The 26,294-nt window shown below is 36.9% G+C and overlaps 1 protein-coding gene across 5 annotated transcripts in view; it reads left to right on the forward strand.

The window, feature by feature from the left end:
* RABGAP1L (RAB GTPase activating protein 1 like) overlaps positions 1-26,294 on the forward strand; it is an 819,337-nt gene that overhangs the window by 136,384 nt on the left and 656,659 nt on the right. For all 5 annotated transcript variants that reach the window (XM_023207199.1, XM_023207198.2, XM_031935573.1 and 2 more), the window contains one exon: positions 4,493-4,634. In XM_023207199.1, coding sequence (XP_023062967.1) covers positions 4,493-4,634 — 142 coding nt within the window. The remainder of the gene's footprint in view (positions 1-4,492; positions 4,635-26,294) is intronic.

A 26,294-nucleotide genomic window follows, 5' to 3' on the forward strand; every position in this document is an offset into this window, starting at 1 on the left:
AAAAAAAAAAAAAAAAAAAAAAAAAAAAAAAAAAAAAAAGCAAGGTGCCAAGGAACACGGTTTTGAAACTGAAGTTTGATTTTGGGAAGGCTGTGAAATGTTCAAGCTTTAAAACACTTGAAGCCAGGCCTGGTGGCTTATGCCTGTATTCCTAGCACTTTGGGAGGCCAAGGTGGGTGAAACCCCATCTCTACTAAAAATACAAAAATTAGCTGGGCATGGTGCTGGGCGCCTGTAATCCCAACTACTCGGGAGGTTGAGACAGAGAATTGCTTGAACCTGGGAGGAAGAGGTTGCAGTGAGCCAAGATGGTGCCACTGCACTCCAGCCTGGGCGACAGAGCGAGACTCCATCTCAAATGGAATGAATGAATGAATGAATGAATGAATGAATGAATGAATGAATGAATGAGTGAATGAATGGTCTGAGAACTGAATGACAAGAAGGAACTCACCATAGTGATGCAGGATTTTTCTTGGTCACTTTGCCAGTCGGAGACCTCTGGCTGGTAATGCCCCTGTCTGGGCCTTGCTGGGCCTGGTTTCACCACAGGAGATGCCCCATCCACTTGGCCTGCCAGTTCATGCCCGGCCTGCAGTTTGTCATGGATCCCGTGGCCATTGTGACTGTGTGTTCAACCCCTGGTTGGAGGTGGGGTGTGAGCGAGCAAGTATGTGGTCTGACCAGTTGTTCCAAGTGCCGGCACAGAAGCAGGCTTTGAGCTGTGCTTGGTGCTGGACTAGGCGTGTCTCAAACGACTCCTGTGATGGTCTCTGATGTCCAGATGGAGGAATGTGGTGGCACCCAGGCAGGGGTGCCATGACTCCGAAGCCCCTGAGGGGGTGTTACAGCATGTTAATTGGCTCAAGGGGCTGAAAGAGCTGTTAACACGCTGCCATCTGGAACGGATGGTGATGTGTTAACAGCTCTTTCAGACCCTTGCCCCACTTTGGCTTATGGCTGCAGCCTGGCTCAGCCCCACTGCTGCTTTCTGTTCTGCTGGCAGAGGGCAGAGGGCCACAATGTTACAGCCTTCTGTGTACCCACTTTCAGTGGGTCCTGAGTTCTTGTGCCACATCCAAGAAGAATAGGATGACGCTGAGAATTGAAGAGTGAAGAAGATGGAGAATTTAATTTAGGAACGAAACAGATCTCAGCAGAGAGGGGACGCAAGGGTGGTCCCCTACCCAAAGTCATGTGGCTTCTATCCCATTGTGGCTGGGTCTGGGGCTTTTATGGGCTCAGATTGGGGAGTGTGTGCTGATTAATTTGTGAGTATGCAAAAAGATAAAAGCACTACTCAAAGTTGGGCACGACAGTCAATTAGGGAAGGGTAGGTATATATAAAATAGGTGAAGGCTGGGGATCAATCAGAGGAAAGTGTGCCAAGTGGGAAGACATTCTCAGTCCGGTTTGCGGATTTGACTTGTAGCTTGGCTTTCAGGCTTTAAACTGTCTTTTGGCTTGAAGGTGGGGTTTCACTGGGGACCTGCCCCTGTCTGCCTAGAATTTGTCTGCCTCCTGCCACTGTCAATATAAAGATCCCGGGAAAGACCTTTCAAAGGAACAACTAATGAAAAAGTTCTAAGATATGGACAAGCTTGGATTGTTGTTAGGATTGAATTCTTGCTATCCTTATTGTTATTACCATAGTAATTATTTTTGCAGAATTTCCAGAGTAGTGCTAGACTAGGACACAGAAGCCACTTTTGCTGCTTCATTATTCCTGAGCATTACTTGTGTATTGTACTATAGGTTAGACTCTCTCATGCTTCGTAGTGTTACATCAACAGCACAAAACGATAACAAGAAATAACACTTGTGTAGCACTTCCTGTGTGCTGAGCATTTTTCTAAATACTTGCTTTTTGTGTGGCTTGGGACACAATTTGGATTCAGAAAAGAGAGAGGTCTCAAGAAACAAGAGAGGAAGGAAAGTTAGAATGAATTGAGAGGAGCTATAATGGTAAAAAGACATGAAATAGTACTTCGGGTGAAGAGTTAAGGAGGAACAGAAACTTTTCTCCTGACAAATCTGTTTTCTACATGCCAACTTACAGTTTTTTGTTTTCAGACAAGAGATAGTTTGGAGGGAAGAGGCTTGCCTATAAGAAAAGGATAGGCTCCAGGTCAGGACAGGAGTTTAGCTGTTCTCAGAAGTTTCTGTGACTTGACTTTCAATACAGGGAAGTAAGCTACTTTTTTGATCTGTGCTAAGTGTGGGTTTGATATTAAAATATCAAATGTTTTCTTGCCCTCTCCTCCAAATCTCTTCTTTACTTTTGAGTGCCTTGACATTCCTTTTAGTTGGAGACAAAACTTTTAATCAACTATTAGAGTTAAAAAGCATAAAAGGAAAATTCCTATTTGAAGATGCATATTGGTTTAAACTTATTTAAATCAAAGTATGATCAGTCAGTAAATAACCAAAAGTAACTGAATAATAAGAATAACTATTCTAATTGCAGAAAGGTGAAAATTAACAAGGTTGTGGAGTACTTCTAAAGTTGTGAGAAAATAATCTGTTGGGGACTTTTTTTTTTTTTTTAACTTAGTGCTTCTGATTACCTTTGGCGTCTTTACTGTCACCTCTGCAGAGGTAAATAGAAGCTGCTTGGAAATGTATTTTTTTCATGTGATTTTATGTATCTGTAGCTTACTGAGAATATTTGATTCTGTTATGTGTTTTATATAGACATTCTTTTTGAAAATAACAGGTCGTGTAGGCAATAGTTCTCAGTTCAGCTTTGCATCAGAATAACTTGTGACCCTTAAAAAAAAAAATCCAGATTCCTAAATCCTGCCCTAAGGATTAAGCATTACTGTTTAAAATATAAAAAGCCTCAGATCTGGTTTCCTCATTTATAGCCACTGTTGAGACTTGTAACTTTAGAGAATTTTTAGAGATATCAGCATATTGTACTTTGTATTTAATAGTTGATGATGGCATGCCATATTGAAAAAGGTTTTAGAGTTTATTTGCATAAATGTGATGAATCTTTGTAACGTGACTTAGCCAACCCACATTTATTGAGCTCCTCTTTACATGTTGCTAAGCTGTAATGAATGCTAATATGAACCAGGCAATTTTCTTTACAAATACAGATTGATTTTTTAGTTATCTAAAATATGTGAATATTGGAAACAAATAATGTTTTTAAATAAAAATATACTTTATTTGAAACTCAGTTTTTAGGTGCAATATTTAGATTCTATATGAGATCAAAGTAGTTCAGATTCTGCTTGTATAGGAAACTTAAGTGCAGATGAAATATTTTACCACTATTGTAGAATTTTGTACTACAACAGCAGAGTTGAATTGTTTATACAAAACGTTTGTCAACTTCTGAGAAAGACAGTTATATTGTTTGTAAATAAGAACAGTTTTATTTCTAATCTGTATACTTTTCCTTGCTGTAATGCATTGGACAGGACTTCCATGGGCTGTTGAATGAGAGTGGTGGCAGTGGACATTCTTCCTTTTTCCTCCATCTCAGGGGGAAATTATTCAGCCTTTCACCTTTAAACGTAGTATTACTTGTAGATTTTTCTTAGATACTCTGTATCAGGTTGAGGAAGCATCCTTGTATTACTTGTTTGCTGAACATTTTTGACATGAATGAATGCTGAATTTTCTCAAATGCCCTTTATTTTGATATGACATTAATTGATATGAACATATGGTCTTTCTTCTTTAGTCTATTAATATAGTGGATTATGCTGATTGATTTTTCCAATGTTGAACCAGCTTGGCATTCCCCAACTAAATCCTATTGGTTGTGATGTATTTTGTATGTGTGTATGTGTAAAATTTGTAATTTGGTTTGTATATATTTGATTTGAAATATATTTGAATAAATATTTATTTGAAATTGTTTTATGTATATGTATAAAACTGGATTTGATTTGCTAATATATATAATTTATAATTTGATTAGCAAATTAAATCTATACTTTTATATGTAACCCATGCATATATTTTTATACATGTGACAAATATATTTTTAACAAAAAATATAACAGCTATATCTGTGGCTACCTGTCAGGGATAGGTATAATAAAGGAAGGCATATTGGTATGGGTGTGGTTGCCCAACTGTATACAGTTGTAAAAATTCTTTGAGCTATATACTTTAGTTTTGTGTAATGTAGCCAGTTAAGAGTCTAGCATCACTTGCTTATCTGTCTGTCCTAGAACCTGTGGTGTCTCAGGTTTTTCTGATGAAAAGAAATTGAGCTCTCCAAAAATAATGAGTAGGTTTCATTGTATTAGTTAAAAATAATACTAGAGGAACATAAATTTAGAATATCCTGTGAAGGACAATGCACCTTAAAAGTTTTCAGAATCTCAGACATGCTGGAGATCAAACACAACATGCCATTCTTCATTGCAGCTCTTTTGAATGAACTATTTAAAATAATATCTTTCAATGCTATCTGCCAATGTTTCCTTCAAATTTCTAATACTTAAATATACTGTTATATTTTTTTCAGTCTGAGGGAAAAGGCCATACCAATGCTGGAGATGCAATATATGAGGTGGTGAGTCTACAGCGAGAGTCTGACAAGGAGGAACCAGTCACTCCTACTAGTGGATGGGGTCCAATGTCACCCCAGGATGATGAAGCAGAAGAGGGTAAGAAGTTGGACTTACTCAGTTTCTTCTGTCTGTATAGCTGCTTTACTTACAATCTTCAAAGGAGGTGTGTGTGTTGCGGGGAGAAGTAGAGGTTATTCCTAACCTCTCTTACCCTTAGACTAGATTCTACAAGATGCAGAAAAGAATTTGGTTCATTTGGTTCCTAAGTTGCATAGTCCCCAGTGCCACTGATGCAACTATTTACATTTGACAGCATCACTTGGCTGTTGTTGTTTTCTATTTTATTTCAATTATTTTTTTTATTTTTTTGAGATGAAGTCTCCCCTGTCACCCAGATTGGAGTGCAGTGGAAAACCTTGGCTCACTGCCACCTCTGCCTCCCGGGTTCAAACAATTCTCCTGCCTCAGCCTCCTGAGTAGCTGGATACAGGTGTGCGCCACCACGCTTGGCTAATTTTTTTGTATTTTTAGTAGAGACAGGGTTTCGCCGTGTTGGCCAGGCTTGTCTCGAACTCCTGACCTCAAGTTATCTGCCCACCTCAGCCTCCCAAAGTTCTGGAATTACAGGCGTGAGCCACTGCACCTGGTCTCAATTATTTTTGAAGTGTCTAATGAGAAGTTTCAAATGATCTCATGTGATTTTAGAATTTTTATGTTTGTTATGTCATGTCCTATTTCTCATTTGACATTATTCAGTTCTTGTTTTTTGCTGTTGCTGCACCCCTTACCACTACTTTTTTTGGAAATAGTGGAGTATCTACTCTATTTGCTACTTGGTTGCTGCTGAGAGATAACTGACCTCACAAAAGGCACACATCATTTGGCTCTGTGCTCAATACTCTTTTTATAGAAACTAGAACTAAATGACAGATGTTTACTTTAAGACTTTGTGTCATGTGCTTCTAGGGTATGGTTTATTAATAGTAAATTTCTTGATTTTTATTATCATTGAAAACATCTTAGAATGCTCAGTCTTTCTTCTATATGAAACTATTTTTTTCTTTGATTACCAGAAACATAATTATTTTTAGCTATTATTTATTTAGTGCTTACTATATTCTAAGAACATTCCAAGTATTACAAATATGTTACCTTATTTGAGTCTTACAATCCTGTGAATACTCTTTTTGTTTTTTTTTTTTTTTTTTGAGACGGAGTCTCGCTCTGTCGCCCAGGCTGGAGTGCAGTGGCACAATCTCGGCTCACTGCAATCTCCACCTCCTGGGTTTACGCCATTCTCCTGCCTCAGCCTCCCGAGTAGCTGGGACTACAGGCGACCGCCACCTCGCCCGGCTAGTTTTTTTGTATTTTTTAGTAGAGACGGGGTTTCACCGTGTTAGCCAGGATGGTCTCGATCTCCTGACCTCGTGAACCGCCCGTCTCGGCCTCCCAAAGTGCTGGGATTACAGGCTTGAGCCACCGCGCCCAGCCTGAATACTCTTATTAACTTGGTTTTAAGGATGAGAAACTGAGACAGAGAGAGCATAATCACTTGCTAAGCTCACTCAGTTCAAAGTGGCAAAGCTGAGATCTGAGTCCAGGCTATCTGACTTTAAAATTTGTACTTGTAACTATGACATTATTCTGTCAAGTTAGCCAGTTGATTAAAACATAAAAACAATTTACTTTTAAAACTAAGATAAAATTCACATAACATGAAATTAACTATTTAAACATGGACAGTTCAGTGGCATTTTAGTACATTAACAATTTTGGGCAATCATCACCTCTATCTAGTTCTTAAACATTTTCGTCATCCAAGAGGAAATATACCCATTAAGCAGTCACTCCCTGTTCTCCCCTTTCCCTTCCCCCTGGCAGCCACTAATCTGCTTTCTATCTCTGTGGCTTTACTTATTTTGCATAATTCATATAAATGGAATCATGCAAAATGTGACTTTTTGTGTCTGGCTTCTTTCACTTAGCATAATGTTTTTTGAGCATTTTGTTTCATCTACATTGATACGTGATGTAGCAGGTGCCAGTATTTTGTTCCTTTTTATGACTGAATGATAATTAATTGTTTAGATAAACCACATTTTGTTTATCCATTCATCTTTCAGTGGACACTGGTTAATTCCATATTTTGGCTATTGTGAATACTGCTGCAGTACACATGGGAGTGCATCTGTCTCTTTGACATACTGGTTTCATTTCCTTTGGATATATATGCAGTAGTAGGATTGCTAGATTATATGGTAGTTCTATTTTTAATTTTATGAGGAACCACCATACTGTTTTTCATAATGGCTGTACCAATTTGTATTTCTACCAGTAATGTTCAAGGGTTCCCTTTTCTCCACATCCTTGGGAACACTTATTTTTGCTTTTTGATAATAGCCATTTTAACAGGTGTGAGATGATATCTCATTGTGGTTGTGATTTCCATTTCCCTTATGATTAGGGATGTTGAGTACGTTTACATACACCTGTTAGTCATTTGCATGTCTTCTTTTGAGAAATGTCTTTTAGGTCCCCTGTCCCTTTAAAGAAAATTTTTTTTTTTGCTATTGAGTTGTGCGAATTTCACATATATATGTGTATATATGTATGTATGTATATATGTGTACAGGCAATATACGTATCTATACATATATACACATATACATATATTGCATATCTGTTATGAGATATGTGATTTGTAAATATTTTCTCCCATTCTGTAGGTTGCCCTTCCATACTGTTGATTGTTTCTTTTGTTTTGCACATGTTTTTTAGTTTGATGTAATCCCATTTATCTATTTTTGCTTTTGTTGCTTATGCTTTTGGGATTGTATCCAAAAAATCATTGCCCAAACCAGTGTCATGGAGCTGGTCCCCTTTGTTTTTTTCTAGTAGTTTAAGTCTTTAATCCATTTTTAGTTTGTTTTTATGTATGGTGGTGTGAGATAAAAGTCCAATCTCTAATTTCATTCTTCTGCATGTTGTGGATATCCAGTTTTTTCAAAACCATTTATTTGAAGAGACTGTTCTTTCCCCATTGTATGTTCTTGGCACCTTTGTTGAATGTCAGTTGGCTCTAAACACGTGGAATTATTTCTGTTCTCTTTATCCCATTGGTCTATATGCCTATTTTTCATGCTGATCTCATGTTGTTTTGGTTACTTTAGCATTGCAGTAGATTTTGAAGTCAGATAGTGTAATGCTTCCAGCTTTGTTCTTTTTGTTCAAGATTGCTTCACCTATTTGGGATCCTTTTGGCTCTGTATGAAATTTAGGATTTTTTTTTTTTCTGTTACTATGAAGAATGTCTTTGGAATTTTGTTAGGGATTGCGCTGTGATCTGTAGATTGCTTTGAGTAGTATAGACATTTTAAACATATTAATTCTTCCAATCCATGTACACAGTATATCACTCCATTTACTTGTATCTTAAATTTCTGTCATCGATGTTTTATAGTTTTCAGTGGAGAGATCTTTCACCTCATGGGTTAAATTGATTTCTAAGTATCTTTTGTAGCTATTGTAAATGGGATTTAAAAAGTTAGTTTTCAGATAGTTTGCTGTTACTCTGTAGGAATGCTACTGATTTTTGTATCCTATAACTTTACTGAATTTATGTATTAATGCTAACAGTTTTTTTATGGAGTCTTTAGGGTTTGCTATAAATAAGATCATGTCATCTGCAAACCAGGACAATTTGATTTCTTCTCCAGTTTGTATGCCTTTTATTTCTTTCTCTTCCTAATTGCTTTGGTCAGGGCTCAGTACTATTTTGAATAGTAGCGGCAAGAGTAGGCATCCTTGTCTTGTTCTGAATCTTAGAGGAAGAGTTTTAACCTTTCGCCACTGAGTGTAATGTTAACTGTGGGTTTGTCATATATGGCCTTATTTTATTGAGGTATATCCATTCTGTACTTAATGTATTGAGAGTTTTTCCCATGAAAGGATGTTGAATTATGTCAAATGCTTCTTCCGTATCAGTTGAAATTATCATATGGTTTTTGTCCTTCATTCTGTTCATGTGATGCGTTACATTTACAGATTTGCATATGTTAACTCATTCTTACATCTCCTGGATGAATCCCACTTGATCACGATGAATAATCTTTTTAATGTGCTGTTGAGTTTGGTTTTCTAGTGTTCTGCTGAGGTTTTTTGCATCTGTGTTCTTCAGAAATATTGGCCTGTAGTTTTCCATTTTTGTAGTGTCCTTGTCTGTGTCTGGCTTTGGTATTAGTGTAATGCTGGCCTCACAAAATGAGATTGGAATTACTCTGTTTCCTTGAATTTTGTGGAAAAGTTTGAGAACAGTTGGTATTAATTCATCTTTCAGTCTTTGGTAAAATTCAGCAATGGAGCCATCAGGTCCTGGGCTTTCTTTTTTTGTTGAGAGACTGTTTATTATTGATTCAGTGTTATTACTCATTATTGGTTGGTTCAGATTTTCTATTTCTTGATAATTTAATCTTGGTATGTTGTATGTGTCGAGGAATTATTCATGTCTTTTAGGTTGTTTAACTGAATATAATGAACTATAACAGTATTTTATGATTCTTTGTATTTCTGTTGTATCAGTTGACATGTCTCCTTGGTGTTCAGGGGCATGTTGTTTAATTTCCATTATTTGTGAATTTTCCAAGGTTTTTTCTGTCATTAATTTGTAGTTTTATACTATCGTGGTTGAAAAAGATACTTGATTCTGTTTCAGTCTTCTTAAATTTGTTAAGACTTGTTGTGTGGCCTAACATATGATCTGTTCTAGAGAATGTTTCATATACAGTTGAGGAGAATGTATATTGTGTGGTTGTTAGATGGAATGTCTCATATATTATTTAGCCTAGAGTGTACTTTAAATCTGATGTTCCTTTATTGATATTCTGTCTGGATGATCTGTCCACTGCTGAAAGTGGGTTGTTGAAATCTCTTACTATTTTTGTATTGCAGAATGTGTCTCTTCAGATCTATTAATATCTGCTTTATATATAGGTACTTTGATGTTGAGTGCATATATTTACAATTATTATAGTTTCTTGCTGAATTGACCTTTTATTATATAATCACCTTCTTTGTTTCTTTAAATTTTTTTTTAATTTTAATTTTTGTGGACACATAGTAGGTGTATGTATTTATGGGGTACATGAGGTGTTTTGGTAAAGGCACGCAGTGTGAAATAAGCACATCATGGAGAATGGAGTATTTATTCTCTCAAGCATTTATCCTTTGAGTTATACACAATCCAGTTATACTTTTAAAGTTATTTTAAATTGTACAATTAAGTTATTATTGACTATAGTTATCCTGTTGTGCTGTCAAATACTAGGTCTTACTCATTCTTTCAATTTGTTTTGTACCTATTAACCATCCCCACCTCCCCCTCTCAACCCATCGCTACTATTCCCAGCCTCTGGTAGCCATCTGTATTAGTCTGCTCTCACACTGCTGTAAGGGTACTACCCAAAATTGGGTAATTTATAAACAAAGGAAGTTTAATTGATTCACAGTTTTGCATGACTGGGGAGGCCTCAGAAAATTACAATCATGGCAGAAGGGGAAGCAGGTACTTTCTTCACAAGGCGGCAGGAGAGAGAGAGAGAGAGAAAAAAGGGAAGAGCCCTCTTATAAAACCATCAGATCTCATGAAAATTCACTCACTATCATGAGAATAATATGGGGGAAACTGATTCAGTTTCCCATGATTCAGTCACTTCCCACCAGGTCTGTCCCTCAGCAACTGGGGATTACAATTCAAGATGAGATGTGGGTGGGGGATGCAGAGCCTAACCGTATCATCATCTGTCTACTCTCTGTGTCCATGACTTCAATTGTTTTGATTTTTAGATCACACAAATAAGTGATAGCATACAATGTTTGTCTTTCTGCGCCTGGCTTATCTCACTTAACATAATCTCCAGTCCAATCCATGTTGTTGCAAATGACTGGATTTTTTTTTTATTTTTATGTTTTTGAGATGGAGTTTCACTTTTGTTGCCCAGGCTGGAGTGCAGTGGTGCGATCTCAGCTCACTGCAACCTCCACCTCCTGGATCTAGTGATTCTCCTGCCTCAGCCTTCTGAGTAGCTGGGATTACACGCGTCCACCACCATGCCTGGCTAATTTTTTGTATTTTAGTAGAGACAGGGTTTCGCCATTTGGCCAGGCTTGTCTTGAACTCCTGACCTCAGGTGATCCACCCGCCTCAGCCTCCCAAAGTGCTGGGACTACAGGCATGAGCCACCGTGCCCTGCTGACAGATGACTGGATCTTATTCTTTTTTATGGTTGAATAGTCCTTTGTTGTATATAAGTACCACATTTTCTTTATGCATTCATCTGTTGATGAATCTTCCAAATCTTAGCTATTGTAAACAGTGTTGCAACAAACACAGGAGTACACATATCCCTTTGCTACACTGATTTCCTTTCTTGTTGGTATATACCCAGCAGTGGGATTGCTGGATCATATGGTAGCTTAATTTTTAGTTTTTTTTGAGGAACCTCCAAACTGTTTCCCTTAGTGGTTGTACTAATTTACATTTCCACCAACAGTGTACAAGGGTTATTTTTTCTCTACATCACTAGCATTAGCAATTGCCTGCCTTTTGGATGTAAGCTATTTTAACTGGAGTGAGATGATATCTCATTGCAGTTTTGATTTGCATTTCTCTGATGATCAAAGATGTTAAGCGTCTTTTTCATATGCCTGTTTGCCATTTCTATGTGTTTTTTCCTTGAGAAATGTCTATTCAGATCTTTTGCCTATGTTTTAATCAGATTATTTGATTTTTTTCCTATAGAGTTGTTTGAGATGTTCCTTTTATATTCTGGTTATTAATCCCTTGTCAGATAGGTAGTTTACAAATATTTTCTCCCATTCTGTGAGTTAATCTCTTCACTTTGTTAATTGTATCCTTTGCTGTGCAGAAGTTTTCTAACTTGATATGATCTCATTTGTTCATGTTTGCTTTGGGTGCCTGTGTTTGTGGGGTATTACTCATGAAATTTTTGCCTAGACCAATGTCCTGGAGATTTTCCCCAGTGTTTTTTTGTAGTAGTTTTATAGTTTGAAGTCTTATACTTGAGTCTTTAATCCATTTTGTTTTGATTTTTGTATATGGTGAGAGGGGACTAGTTTCATCCCTCTGCATATGGATATTCAGTTTTCCCAGCACCATTTATTGAAGAGACTGTTCTTTCTCCAATGTATGTTTTTGGCAGCTTTGTCAAAAATGAGTTCACTGTAGATGTATGAATTTATTTCTGGGTTCTCTCTTCAGTTCCATTGGTCTATGTGTCTGTTTTTATGCCAGTCCCATGCTGTTTTGGTTACTATAGCTCTGTTGTATAATTTGAAGTCAGTTGTGATTCTTCAATTTTTTTTTTTCTTTTTGCTTAAGATAGCTTTGGTTATTCTAGGCCTTTTGTGGTTCCATATAAATTTTAGGATTTTTTTTTCTATTTCTGCGAAGTACACCATTGGTTTTTATAGGGATTGCATTGGATGTGTAGGTTGCTTTGGGTAATATGGAGATTTCAGCAGTATTGATTCTTCCAATCCATGGGATATTTTTCCATATTTTTGGTGTCCACTTCAATTTCTTTCATCAGTGTTTTATAGGTTTCATTATAGAGATCTTTTACTTCTTCAGGTAAGCTCATTCCTAGGTATTTAGTTTCATTTATGGCCATTATAAATGGGATTATCATTATTATTATTTTTTTTTGAGATGGAGTCTCACACTGCCACCAGGCTGGAGTGCAGCGGTGCGATCTTGGCTCACTGCAAGCTCCGTCTCCCGGGTTCACGCCATTCTCCTGCCTCAGCCTCCTGAGTAGCTGGGACTACAAGGCACCTGCCACCATGTCTGGCTAATTTTTTGTATTTTTAGGAGAGACAGGGTTTCACCGTGTTAGCCAGGATGGTCTTGATCTCTCGACCTCATGATCCGCCCACCTCGGCCTCCCAAAGTGCTGGGATTACAGGCGTGAGCCACCCCACCTGGCCATAAATGGGATTGTTTTTAAAAATTCTTTTCCACATTGTTGACAATTGGCATATGTAAATACTACCAATTTTTGTATGTAATTTGGTATCCTGCAACTTTACTGAATTTGTTCATGAGTTTTAATAGTTTTGTGGTGGAGCCTTTAGGTTTTTCCAAATATAAGATTCTATCATCTGCAAACAAGGATAATTTGACTTCTTTCTTTCCAATTTGGATGCCCTTTATATCTTTGTCTTGTCTGATTGCTCTAGCTAGGACTTGCAGTACTGTGTTGATTAACAGTGGTAACAGTGCTGATTGCTCTAGCTAGGACTTGCAGTACTGTGTTGATTAACAGTGATAACAGTGCTGATTGCTCTACCTAGGACTTCTGGTACTATGTTGAATAATAGCGGTGATAGTGGGCATCCTGGTTGTGTTCCAGATCTTAGGGGAAAGGCTTTCAGTTTTTCTCCATTCAGTATGGTACTAGCTGTTGGTCTGTCATATATGGCTTTTATTATGTTGAGGTATGTTCCTTCTATCTCAAGCTTTTATTGAGGGTTTTTATCATGAAAGGATGTTGAATTTTATCAAATGCTTTTTCAGTATCAATTCAAATGACCATAGTTTTTTTCCTTTGTTCTGTTGATACAATGTATCACATTGATTGATTTGCATCGCAGGGATAAATCTCAATTGGTCATGATGAATGATTTTTCTAATGTATTGTTGAATTCGGTTTGCTGATGATTTTTGCATGAGTATTTATCGGAGATATTGGCCTATAGTTTTCTTCTTCTTCTTCCTTCTTCCTTCTTCCTTCTTCCTTTTTCTTCCTTCTTCTTCCTCCTCCTCCTCCTCCTCCTCCTCCTCCTCCTCCTCCTCCTCCTCCTCCTCTTCTTCTTCTTCTTCTTCTTTTTTGATGTGTGTTTGTCTGGTTTTGGTATCAAGGTAATACTGGCCTTGTAGAACAAGTCTGGACATTTGGAAGAGTTCCCTCTGCCTCTGTTTTGCAGTAGTTTGATTTGGATTGGTGTTAGTTCTTTAAATGTTTGATAGAATTCAACAGTGAAGTCATCGGTTCCTGGGTTTTTCTTTAGTGGGAGACTTATTATTATTGCTTCAATCTCAGTACTTGTTATTAGTCTATTTGGGTCTTGGATTTCTTCATGGTTCAATCTTGGCAGGTTTTATGTGTCTAGGAATTTGTTATATTCTTCTAGATTTTCCAATTCATTGGCATATAGTTGCTCATAGTAATCATTAATGACCCTTTGAATTTCTGCCATCTCAGTGATAATGTCTCTGTTTTCATTTCTGATCTTATTTATCTGTATCTTTTTGATTTTTTTTTCTTAGTCTGGCTAAAGTTTTGTCAGTTTTGCTGAACTTTTCAAGACCAGTGGTTTGTTTCATTGATTGTTCCTTTTTTTAAGTTTCAATTTATTTCTTCTCTGATCTTTATTAGATCTTTATTATCTTTATCTTTCCTTCAACTAATTTTGGGTTTGGTATGCTCCTGCTTTTCTAATTTTTAAAGATGCATCATTAGAATGTTTATTTGAAGTTTTTCCTCTTTTTGATGTAGACATTTATAGCTATAAAGTTCTCTCTTTGTACTGCTTTTGCTGGGTTTTGGTATGTTGTGTTTCCTTAATCATTTATTTCAAGAAATTTTTCAATTTTCTTCTCAATTTCTTCATTGACCCACTGGTCATTCAGGAGCATATTGTTTAATTTGTCTGTATTTATATAGTTTCCAAAATTCCTCTTTTTAACAGTTTCTAGTTTTATTCCACTGTGGTCAGAGAAGACGCTTGATATTATTTCAGTTTTTTGGAATGTTTTAAGACTTGTTTTGTGACCTAAAACATGGTCTGTGCTTGAGAATCATCTGTGTTCTGAGGAAAAGAATATGTATTCTGCAGCCATGGGATGAAATATTCTGTAAATACCTATGAAGTCCATTAGGTCTGTGGTGCAGATTAAGTCTGATGTTTCTTTGTTGATTTTTTGTCTAGAAGATCTGTCTAGTGCTCACAGTGGGGGGTTGAAGTCTTCAGGTATTACCGTGTTGGGGTTTATCTTTCTCTTTAGCTCTAATGATATTTGCTGTATTTATCTTGGTGTTCCAGTGTTGAGGGCAGATATATTTAAAATTGTTGTATTTCCTTGCTGAATTGATCCCTTTATCATTATATGGCAGCTTTCTTTGTCTCTCATAGTTTTCTGTCTTGAAATCTATTTTTTCACCATAAGTATAGCTATTCCTGCTCTTTTTTTGTTTGTTTGTTTCAGTTGGCATGGAATGTCTTTTTCCTTCTCTTTATTTTTGGTCTATATGTGTCCTTGTAGGTGAAGTTTGTTTCTTGTAGGCAACAGATGAATGGGTTTTGCTTTTTCATTCATTCAGCCAGTCTGTGTCTTTTGATTGGAGAGTTTAGTCCATTTACATTCATTGTCATTATTTCTAAGTGAGGGTGTACTTCTGCCATTTTGCAATTTGTTTTCTGGTCTTCTTTTCTTTCCTTCCTGTCTTTCTTTAGTGAAGATGATTTTCGCTGTTGCTATGATTTCATTTCTTGCCTTTTTTTTTTTTTGAAACATGGTTTTGCCATGTTGCCCAGGCTGTAGGATCTTTTCTTTATCTTTAGCCGTTGGGAGTTTGATTGTCAAATGCCTTGACATAGTCTTCTTTGGGTTAAATGTGCTTGGTGTTCTATAACCTCCTTGTACTTGAATATTAGTATCTTTCTCTAGGTTTGGGAATCAATTTCAATAAACTTTCTGCCCTATCTCTTTCTCTACCTCCTCTTTAAGGCCAATAACACTTAGATTTGCACCTTTGAGACTTTTTTTTAGATCCTGTAGCCATGCTTCATTGTTTCTTAATTCTTTTTCTTTTTGGCTTCTCTGACTGTATTTTCACATAACCTGCCTTTAGGCTCACTAATTCTTTCTTCTGCCTCATCAGTTTTCCTATTAAAGGACTCTGATCTGTTCCTTGGCTCCAATTGCATTTTTCAGTTCCAGCATTTTTGCTTAATTTAAAAAAAATTTCAATCTCTGTTATATTTCTGTGATAGATTTGTGAATTCCTTCTTTGTGTTATCTTGAATTTCTTTGATTTTTCTCAACACAGCTATTTTGAATTATCTTTCTGAAGTTTCACATATCTCTGTTTCTTCAGGAATGGTCCCTGGTGTCTTACTGAGTTCGTTTGGTGAGGTCATGTTTTCCTGGATGGTGTTGATGCTAGTAGATGTTTTTCAGTGTCTGAGCATCAAAGAATTAGGTATTTATTGTAGTTTTCACTGTCTGGGCTTATTAGTACCTGTCCTTCTTGGGAATGCTTTTCAGATATTTGAAAGAACTTGGGTGTTATGATCTAAGCTGTATCTACTTTAGGGGCTAGCTCCTCAAGCTCAGTAATGCTGTGGTTGTTGCAGACTCATAGAGATACTGCCTTGATGGTCTTGGATAAGATCTGGGAGAATTCTCTGGATTACCATGCAGAGACTCTTGTTCTCTTTTCTTAGTTTCTCCCAAACAAACAGTCTCTCTGTCTTTGTCCTGAGCCACCTTAATCTGGGGATTGAATGACACAGTTACCCCTGTGGCTATCACAACTATGACTACACTGAGTCAGACCTGGAGCCAGCACAGCACTGGGTCTTGCCCAAGGCCTGCTGTCACCGCTCCCTGGCTGCTGCCTATGTTCACTGAGGCTCTGGAGCTCTACCATCAGCAGGTGGCAAAGCCAGCCATGCCTGTGTCCTTCTCTTTAGGGTGAGGAAGTCCCTCAGACCCCGGGGTTGGAGGTTCAGCGGTGCCATCCAGGAGTCAGGGACCTAAGAATTCTACCTGTTGTTCTGTCATACTGTCCCTGACCTGGCAGTCGAACCACAAGACACAGTCCTTCCCACTGTTCTCTCCACTTTCCAAAGGCAGGAGGAACCTCACCCTGTAGCCACCACCCACCCAGGCTACGAGGAGTACTGCCAGACTACCATAATGTTCCTTTAAAGTCCAAGGGCTCTGAAGTCAGCTTGTGGTGAATGCTTCTTGGCCTACGACTCAGCCTTCAGGGCTGTGGGCTCCCCATTTGGCCAGGGCAGGTTCAGAAGTGCTGTCCAAGAGTCAAGTTCTGGAATCAGGGACTGCAAGAGCCCACTTAGTGCTTTACTTCCCTGTGGCCATGCTAGAACCTGAGGTGCAAGACAAAGTCCCCTTTACTTTTTCCTCTGTTTTTCTCCAGTAGAAGTTTTGCCCTGTAGCCACTACAGCTAGTAATGTGCTGAGTTTTACTTGAAGCCAGCAAGTCTCAGAGGCTCAGCCAGGGCCCTTGATGTAGTACCTGGGTATCACTGCTGGTTATTTCACGTCTAAGGCTCTTCAGATAGTAGGTGATGAATGCTGCTGGGATTGGGTTTTTTCCTTCAAGGCAGTGGGTTCCCTTTTGGCTTAGGGTGTGTCTAGAAATGTTGTCTGGGAGCTACGGCCTGGAATGGGGACCTCATGATTCTTATGGTGCCCTATCTTGCTTTGGCAGAACTGGTATCCAAGATGTAAGACAAAGTCTTCCTTACTCTTCCTCTCCTCTCCTCCAGTGGAAGGAAGGGTGTCTTTTGTAGCCATGAGCTATGCAGAGGGAGTTAGGGGAGGGGTGATACTAGCACCCCCTTGGCTGCCCCAGATGATATCTCAGTATGTCATGTTTCCCCCAGTCCACTGTCTCTGAGCCTAGTTCATCACTAGGACTTGCCTAAGAGTTGCAGTCCTTATGGTCTAGACTGCCTTTCACATTTACTTGTACATAGCACTGTAGCCCTTGGTGGCAAGGTTTACAGGAACTCAAATTTGCACCACTGGGATCAGGGATTTCCCTTTGGCCAGGGCTGGTTTAAATGCTCCCTCCATGGGCGGTTATCAGCAAGAGTTTGGTCAGGTTTTGCTATCTCCTCTAACAGGACAGCACTAAGTTCAGTGCCCCACAATTGCTGTGTTCTCCCTACCCCTGTGCCCAGAGATGTTCACCCCACTGTGTCACTGATGCCAGGGGTTGTAGAGGGGTGATATTGGCAATTCAGGACTGTTTTTTTTTCCTATCTCTTCAGTGCCTCTTTCAGCAATAAGAAGTTAAAATCAGGACTATGAGTACTCACTTGAGTTTTGGTTCTTACGAAGGTTTTTTTTTTTTTTTTTTTTTTTTCCGTGTAGATAGTTGTTAAATTGATGTTCTTGCATAGGGGACAATTGGTGGAGCTTTTTATTCCCTATCTTTCTCTGTCTATCTCTCCCCTTGTCTCTTTTTACACTTTTGAACTTAAAGTCTGTGTTGTCTGATATAAATTTAGCTACTCCTGCTCTGCTTTGGTTTTTATTTGCATGGAATAACTTTTTTCTTCACTTCATTTTTAGGTAAAGTGAGTCTTAGGTGAGTTTCAGGTAAACTTTTCTCCTTACAGGTAAAGTGAGTCTCTTGTAGGGAGCTATAATTGGGGTGTCGTGTTTTTGTTTTGCTTTGTTTTTCTTCCATTCAGCCACTCTATGTCTTTTGATTGAAAAACTCAATCCATTTATATTCAAGATATTTATCTTTAGATAAAGACTTTCAACTGCCATTTGGTGATTGCCTGCCTGCCTGCCTGTCTGTCTGTCTCCCTCCCTCCTTCCCTCCCTTTCTTCCTGCCTGCCTGCCTTCCTTTTTGTTCCTGTCTTACTCTCTTTCAATCTTCCTTTGTGATTAATAATATTTTGTAATGACACACCTTGTTTCCTTACTTTTTATCTTTTATGTATTTGCTATACTTTTGCATTGTGATTACCATGAGGCTTATGAAAAACATCTTATAAAGGCTATTTTAACCTGACAACAGCTTAACTAACTGCATTAAAAAAACTTTATACTTCATCTCTCCTTCCCACATTTACAATTTTTGATACTACAATCTATATCTTTTTAGCCTGTGTATTCTTTAAAAAATTATTACAGCTATTATTGTTTTTAATAGTTTTGTCTTTTAACCTTCATACTGAAGATGTAAGTGATTTACATACTGCCATTACAGTATTTGCATATTTTACATATTTTACATATTTGCATATTTGTACTTACTTTTATCAGAAACTTTTATACTTTCAGATCAGTATGTTTTACACTTTCAAGTGTTTTTCTTACTAATTAGCATTCTTTACTTTCAGGTTGAAGAACTCTCTTTAGCATTTCTTATAAGACAGATCTGGTGACATGATATTCTTTGATTTTTTTTCCATCAGTTTTATAGTTTTCCTCATAGATCATGTACATATTTTATTGGATTAATTTTAAGTACTTCTTGTTAGTAATACGAATGATACTGAGTTTTAAATTTAAAATTTCAATGGCTTATTTGTAGTATGTAGAAAGGCAGTTGACTTCTTGTATATTGACTTTGTATACAGGTAACCTTACTATTCTTGGTTATTAATTCTAGGAAGCTTTTGTTTGTTTTATCAAATCTTTGGAAATTTCTGCATACATCAAATCTTTGGAAATTTCTGCATACATCATTATGTCACCTGAAAATAAAGACAGTTTTATTTCCTCTTTCTCAATCTGTATAGCTTTCATTTTATTTTCTAAGTGTCTTATTGCATTTACTAGGACTTCCTGTACAATGCTTAATAGGAATGGTGAGAGGGGAACTTACTTGTTCTTTTCCTGATCTTAGCAGAAAAGCATCTAGTTTCTTAACTATCAACATTAAGATGTTAGTTGTAGGTCTTTGTAGATGTTCTTTATCAAGGTGAGGAAGTTCTTTTCTGTTCTTAGTCTGCTGGGAGTTTTTTTATCATGAATAAGTATTGGATTTTGTTAATTGCTTTTATTGATATGATCTTAGGATTTTTCTTCTTTAGCTGTTGATGTGATAGAGTAATTAACTGATCTTTGGGTGTTCCTCTGTGGTTATTTATTTCGCACTCTCTACTTTCTCATGCCTTGCCATTTTGCTTCATCTGTTCCCTAAATAAAAATCTTGGATCACTATGTTTTTGCATCTTTAATATATGAACCACCAGTTGAAGTTCCTGCCTTCAGCTTGCTCACTCTTCAAAAACAGAACATTTGACTGATTTTAGTCTAAAAATTTTGATGTGGGTTTTGATACAGCACCATTGAAAATAAACAGTATGAAGGCATAAATTATATACAATAGAATGAACGTATTTTTAGTGTGTAGTTCACCGAGTTTGAGAAGTGTTATACATCCATATAATCACCACCAGAATTATGATATGAAACATTTTCATCACCCCAACAACTTTCTCTTATGCCCTTTATAACTCATCCTTTCCCCTCACTTGTGGTTCCTGGTGACCAGTGATCTATTTTCTGTCATTATAGTTTTACCTTTTCTTCAATTTTATATAAGTGGTATCACTTAGTACATAGTCTTTTGTATCTGGCTTTACATAGCATAATGCCTTTTAGATTTATCTACATTGTGTTAGCAGTTGGTTCCCTTTTATTGCTGAGTAGCAATCTATTGTATAGATATGCTACAGTTTGTTTAGTCATGAGTTAATGGATATCTCAGTTGTTTCTGGCTACTGGCTACCATGAATAATGAATTTGATTACATTTTTTTTGGCAAATATATGCTTCCATTTCACTTGGAAAAATACCTACGAATAGGTTCACTGGGTCGAAATTACCAAGCTACTTTTCCATCCCTACCAGCAGTAAATGAATCAGTTGCTCTATACCCTTGTTAGCATTTGGCCTTACTAGTTTAAAAAAATTTAGCTCTTCTAGTGTGTGTGTGTTGTGGTATATTGTGGTATTAATTTGCATTTCCCTAATGACTCATGTTTTTGTGTATCTTTTCATGTGATTATTTACCATTTGTATATCTTCTTGGTCAAGTGTCTATTAGAATATGTTGCTCATTTGTAGATTCTGTTACTTGTCTTACTGATTTATTAGAGTTCTTTATATATATTAGACAAAATTTTTCTATGTGTTTTGCACATATTTCTTTCTGTTATTTGTTTTCATTTTCTGAAAAATGTCTTTTGAAGAGGAAGTTTAATTTTATGAAGTCTAATTTGTCAATTTCTTTCCTTTATGATGTATATCTTTTGTGTTCTGTCTAATAAACCCTTGCCTAACTCAATGTCACAAAGATTTTTTTCCTTTGCTCCTTTAGATGTTTTATAGTTTAGGTTTTACATATAGATCTGTTATCTATTTGTTTTTATGTGTAATTGCAGGTAGTTTTTTGGCTTAAAAGCAGAAAACATTTATTTTATGGTTTCTGCAGGTTAGGAATTAAGGAGTGGCTTGTCTGGGCAATTCTGGCTTAGAGTTTCTCATGAAGAATCAGATACTGTCTGGGCATGTGGTCACCTGAACTCTTCACTGGGTGGGGCAAGAATCTCCAAAAGGACTCACCCATATAGCAGTCAAAATGATGCTGGTTGTTGGAAAGTAACATCAGTTTCTCTTTATGTAAGTTTCTTCAGAGAGGCTGCTTGGTTGTCCTTACGATATAATGTCTAGCTTCTGCCAGAGAGAGCAACCCAGGAGACCAAGGCGAAAGTTTCAGTGCCTTAGATTTCCTAGCCTTGGAGTCATACAGTATTACTTACATAGTATTCTGTAGGTCACAGAGTTAAGCCCTTATTTACATTGTGCGATTCTACTGTATTCTATGGAAGACTTCCAGGAACACTGATGGGTCATTTCTATCTCAGCTGACATGAATGGGTAAAGAGAAGAGATCACATGCAGGAGATTTTTGGGGCAGATCTAGAAGCTGTGCACATTATTTTCTGCTAAGCAAGAACCACAGGGGCAATTCGGGAATGTAATTGAGCTGTGTGCTCAAGGAGAAGAATAAATAGGTGTGAGAAGCATCTACCAGAAAGTTATTTGAAAACAAGATTTCAGGTAATGTCATACAAAAATGCCATTTTCTTTGGAAATGAAAAATACATGGAACTAGAATTGAGAGAGAATAAAATTAATAAAATGACAGGTGCTACTGAATAAGAATATATTATACACTTCAGTATCATATAATTCGGCCTTTTGCTCTAATTTAGTGAAAAACAGTTTATCACTTCTGTCCTACTATGTTTGAAGAAGATAACTGACATGGTTTAAGTATCTGTTTTGTGGCATATATATTAGATACTTAATATACCTAGATTTATATTTTACTCATTTTAGCCCTGAGAAATAACTATTATCATCTACATATTACATATAAGGAATAAGATTCAAAAAATGTAAGTAAATAGTTTGAGATCATAGGGATAAGATACAGAATTCAAATCTATGTGAATCTCAGCTGGAAAGCCCATGATTTTTCATGATAAACAAAATAAAGATACTCTCCTTTAAATCACTGAATCTATATAACTTCACTCTTAATTGCTTTTAAGCATTATATCTTTTTAAGCATTTAAGCATTTAAGCATTTAAGCATTTAAGCATTTAAGCATTAATATCTTTTAAGATAGTATTTTTAGTGTTCCCTTTCCAGATGAGTCATTCTAGATCTTATATATTCTTAATATTCTGGATCTGTCTGAAATTGCAGACTTGTGATAGAAAGATATAATTGAATATAATGTGAAAATAGAACATGAAACCATATCTTCTAAATACTATTGTTTAGGGAGCTTTCATCATATTTGGAAGCATTTTTGCAAAGTGGTTTCAAGGATGCAAATAAACTAGTATGTTATTGAGGAACTCTAGGTATAGAATATTTTAAATTATGTCACCCAGAAGCCACATATACTTCTATAAAGGACCAGTTGTAGAAAAATCTACAACTGGAAACCAAAATATTCTCTTCAAAATGTCTTTTAGACAACAAATACACCTTTAGTGTATTTACCATGCATTTTGTAAGATAAATTATTAAATGTTATTAAAAGTTTGAAAAGGTATTTTATGATCCAGTGTTAATTACTTTAGTGGTGAAGAAATTTGAAAGTTGTGCAGATATGCTCTATAATGGAAGAGTCGTTTACTTATGAAAAACAACATTACTAGAAAACTGATAAACTTAGAAGTAAATGGCAAGCCAAATGACCCCACAATTTTGGCATGTTATTAACCTGCAAATTATCCAGAAACATCAACTAGGATCTTAAAATCATGTAGGTGAATCATTGGAAAGTCATTTTTTTTTTAGTCTTAGCAAAAAGCTAAATTAGATCAATATTCATTTTTTCTCATGGCCATTTTGACAGTTTTCTTGAAACAGTTGCACTGAAATGACTACTTCAAAATATAAGAAATGAGGGACAGAAGAGATAGATTCGAGATATGGAGATAAAACTAGTGAGGCTCATAAATGAATTGGATGCTATAGGTGGCAGAAGAAAAGGGAGGAGACAGAATCAAAGGTTATATTCCAATTTTTGGTTTAGGTAACTGGATGATCTTGGTGCCAGCAAATGAGATAGGAAACACAGGGGGAGGAAGAGTGGGTTTGGAGGTGGGAGGAAAATATATTCAGTTTTAAATGTTGATGAGTTTGAGTTCACTGTGGAACACTGAAGTGGAACTATTTTTCAGCTATTAGAAATAGTCTTAAACTGTGAGAGAAACTTTACAACTAGAGATATAAAGTCTTGAGAGTCATCAGTATGAAGCAATGAGAATGGCTGAAATTACCTTTGAGGAAAATGTGGGAGAGGTGGGTTAAAAGTAGATGTTGAGACATCACTAACATTTAAGGGGCAGGCTCAGGAAGAGAAAGCCCTAGCTAAAGGATCTGCAGAAAAATGATGACAATATGAGAGCCAAGACAGGGATAGACTAAGGGATGGAGATTGTCAAAGAAGAAGTGATCTTCAGTGTTGTCAAAGAAACAGGGAGGTTTAGTAAGATAAAGACCAAAATCTGTTCTTTAGAGTTGGCTAGTTGGGGGCGGGGTTATGGAACCTCTATAAGGCCAATTTTAATAAAAATGGGAAAGAAGCCTCATTGTAGTGCATTGAGGATTGACTAAAGATGAGGAAGGAGAGAACAGTGTTTGAATAACTCTTTTAAGAAATACAAGAATGGGAAAGAGATTAGATTGAGAATACTGAATTATTTCTGTCCAAGAAAGGACAATTTTAGGGTGTAAAAGACTTGAGCTTCTCTTTGTGGTTAGAAAGGAAGAACTAAAAGTAGAGAGAAGTTCACCCACCCTGCACTTAACCATAGTTTTCTGACATGCTTCTGTGTCTTAGCAACTTCTATTTACTCTGCTTAGGTTTTTTTTTCAACAAAGGCATGTTAATAGTGGGGGAAAGAAAGTAATTTTAGCATAGTGGCAGTTTCTCAGACATCTTTCAAAATATTTTCTATGACCTTTTTAGTAGGTTACTCTGGCAAATTTTATTTAAAATGCATTGTGGGTGGAGCAAGATGGCAGAATTTATCTCTCCATTGAGAGTACCCCTACAGAAACATCAATTTGCACAACTATCCACATATGAAAGTACCTTCATAAAAGCTAAGGGAACTTGAACATGCAACCAAGGCTGTAAAGCCCCCATGAACTGCAAACATGAATAAACTGTAGTTGGAGGATAAGAGTATTGGTTCTCTGTTACCAAGATGCCTCTTTCTACAAGCCATTACAGTGCCACATGTGGAAGTTTCTCCTGGACTCATGGTTTCTACACTGGAAAAAATGAGGTGGAGGTGCACATTTGGCTTCCCCACAATCCCGCATCCTTTCGCAGGAGACTCTCTTCTGCACTGGCCCATGGGAGCAACACAAGTCCTGATGGAGCTCAACTATCTGAGGCCAGCTAGGAACAAACAGAAGATGTGGGACTAGCAGCAGCTGGTGTGTGGAACTTGGAGGTGGCTCATCATACCTGCCATAGGAGCTGCACTAAAGAGGCTCTTTATGGGTATCAATTTTCAAGAAGCACATTCCACAGGTTCTCTGGACTTGAGAACCTGACTGGCTCTCCCACATGGCCTAGGGGTACTTCATGGACCTTCTGTGGGTCCATCCTTTGCATCAGTGGTAGAACCATTGTGAGACTCGTGTCTAACCTGGGTTTAGGATGCCTTCTAGCGCTGAAATAGAATACAGTAGTCAGTTCAGATTCCTAATCAAGCCCACTAAAATAGACTGATCACAAACAAACCTAGACTACAAAGACTAGAATAAATATCTAATTTGTCAATGAGTAAACAGAGATGCATGTCTACAAATAATAGGAATATCCTAGGAAAAATGGCCTCACCAAAAGGACAAAACAAGGTCCTAACAACTGATCCTAAAACATGTAGATGAATGATCCGGTGGACAAAGAATTCAAAATAGCTCTTTGAGTAAAACTCAGTGAACTTCTAGAAAACAGAGAAATAATTCAGAAATTTATCAGAGAAATTGAGAATCATATAAAAAAACAAATGGAAATCCTGGAGTTGAATGATATAATAAACAAAATCAGAAATGCAATAGAGGGCATCACCAGCAGAATTGATCAAGAAGAAGAAAAATCAGCTCGAAGACAGGCTCTTCAAAACTATATGGTTGGAGGAGGAAAATGGAAAATGGAATTAGAAGGTATGAAAAATCTGATAGGATTTATGGGGCACCATCAGAAGAGCAAATGTGTGTATCATTGATGTTCGAGAGGGACTAGAGTAGAGAAAGGGGATAGAAAGCTTTTTCAAAGAAACAATAAAAGAAAATTTTTGAAAACTGGAAAAATATACAAATATCCGGGTATAAGAAGACTAGATTTACTAATCAGGTTTAACCCAAATAAAACAACTATAAGACATATTAAAAACAAACTGCCAAAGATCAAAGACAAAGAGTAGATATTGAAAGCAGAAAGAGAAAAGCAAATAACAAATAAGGGAATTCCAATACTCCTGGAAGCAGGCTTCTCAGCAGAAACCTGACAGGTGAGAATGAGTGGAATGATATATTCAGAGTGCTGAAGGGAAACAAACAAACAAAAAAACCTGTCAACCAAGAATACTGTACACAGCAAAGCTTTTTTTTTTTTTTTTTTTTTTTTTAAATGAAGGAGATCTGAAGGCATTCTCAAACAAAATCTGAGGGAATTCCCTGTAACCAGATCTGCCTTGCAAGAAAGGTAAAGAGAATTTGTCAGACTGAAAGAAAAAGATGCTACTGTGTAACATGAAAAAAATCTGAAGATATAAAACCCATAGGAAAAAGTTAAGTGTCCAGGCAAATTCAGCATACTCTAATGCAGTGATTGTGGGACATAAACTACTTAGGGTTTAACCTTCCTTGTTAAGAAGGGTTAAAAGACCAGACAAGCATTTTTTCATGTGTCTGTTGGCTGTATGAATGTCTTCTTTTGAGAAATGTCTGTTCATATCCTTTCCCCACTTTTTGATGGGGTTGTTTGTTTTTTTCTTGTATATTTGTTTGAGTTCTTTGTAGATTCTGGAAATTAGCCCTTTGTCAGATGAGTAGATTGCAAAAATTTTCTCCCATTCTGTAGGTTTCCTGTTCACTCTGATGGTAGTTTCTTTTGCTGTGCAGAAGCTCTTTAGTTTAATTAGATCCCATTTGTCAATTTTGGCTTTTGCTGCCGTTGCTTTTGGTGTTTTAGACATGAAGTCCTTGCCCATGCCTATGTCCTGAATGGTACTACCTAGATTTTCTTCTAGGGTTTTTATGGTATTAGGTCTAACATTTAAGTCTCTAATCCATCTTGAATTAATCTTCGTATAAGGAGTAAGGAAAGGATCCAGTTTCAGCTTTCTACTT

The sequence above is a fragment of the Piliocolobus tephrosceles genome, chromosome 1, assembly GCF_002776525.5.
Source record: "Piliocolobus tephrosceles isolate RC106 chromosome 1, ASM277652v3, whole genome shotgun sequence".
NCBI classification, from domain to species: domain Eukaryota; kingdom Metazoa; phylum Chordata; class Mammalia; order Primates; family Cercopithecidae; genus Piliocolobus; species Piliocolobus tephrosceles.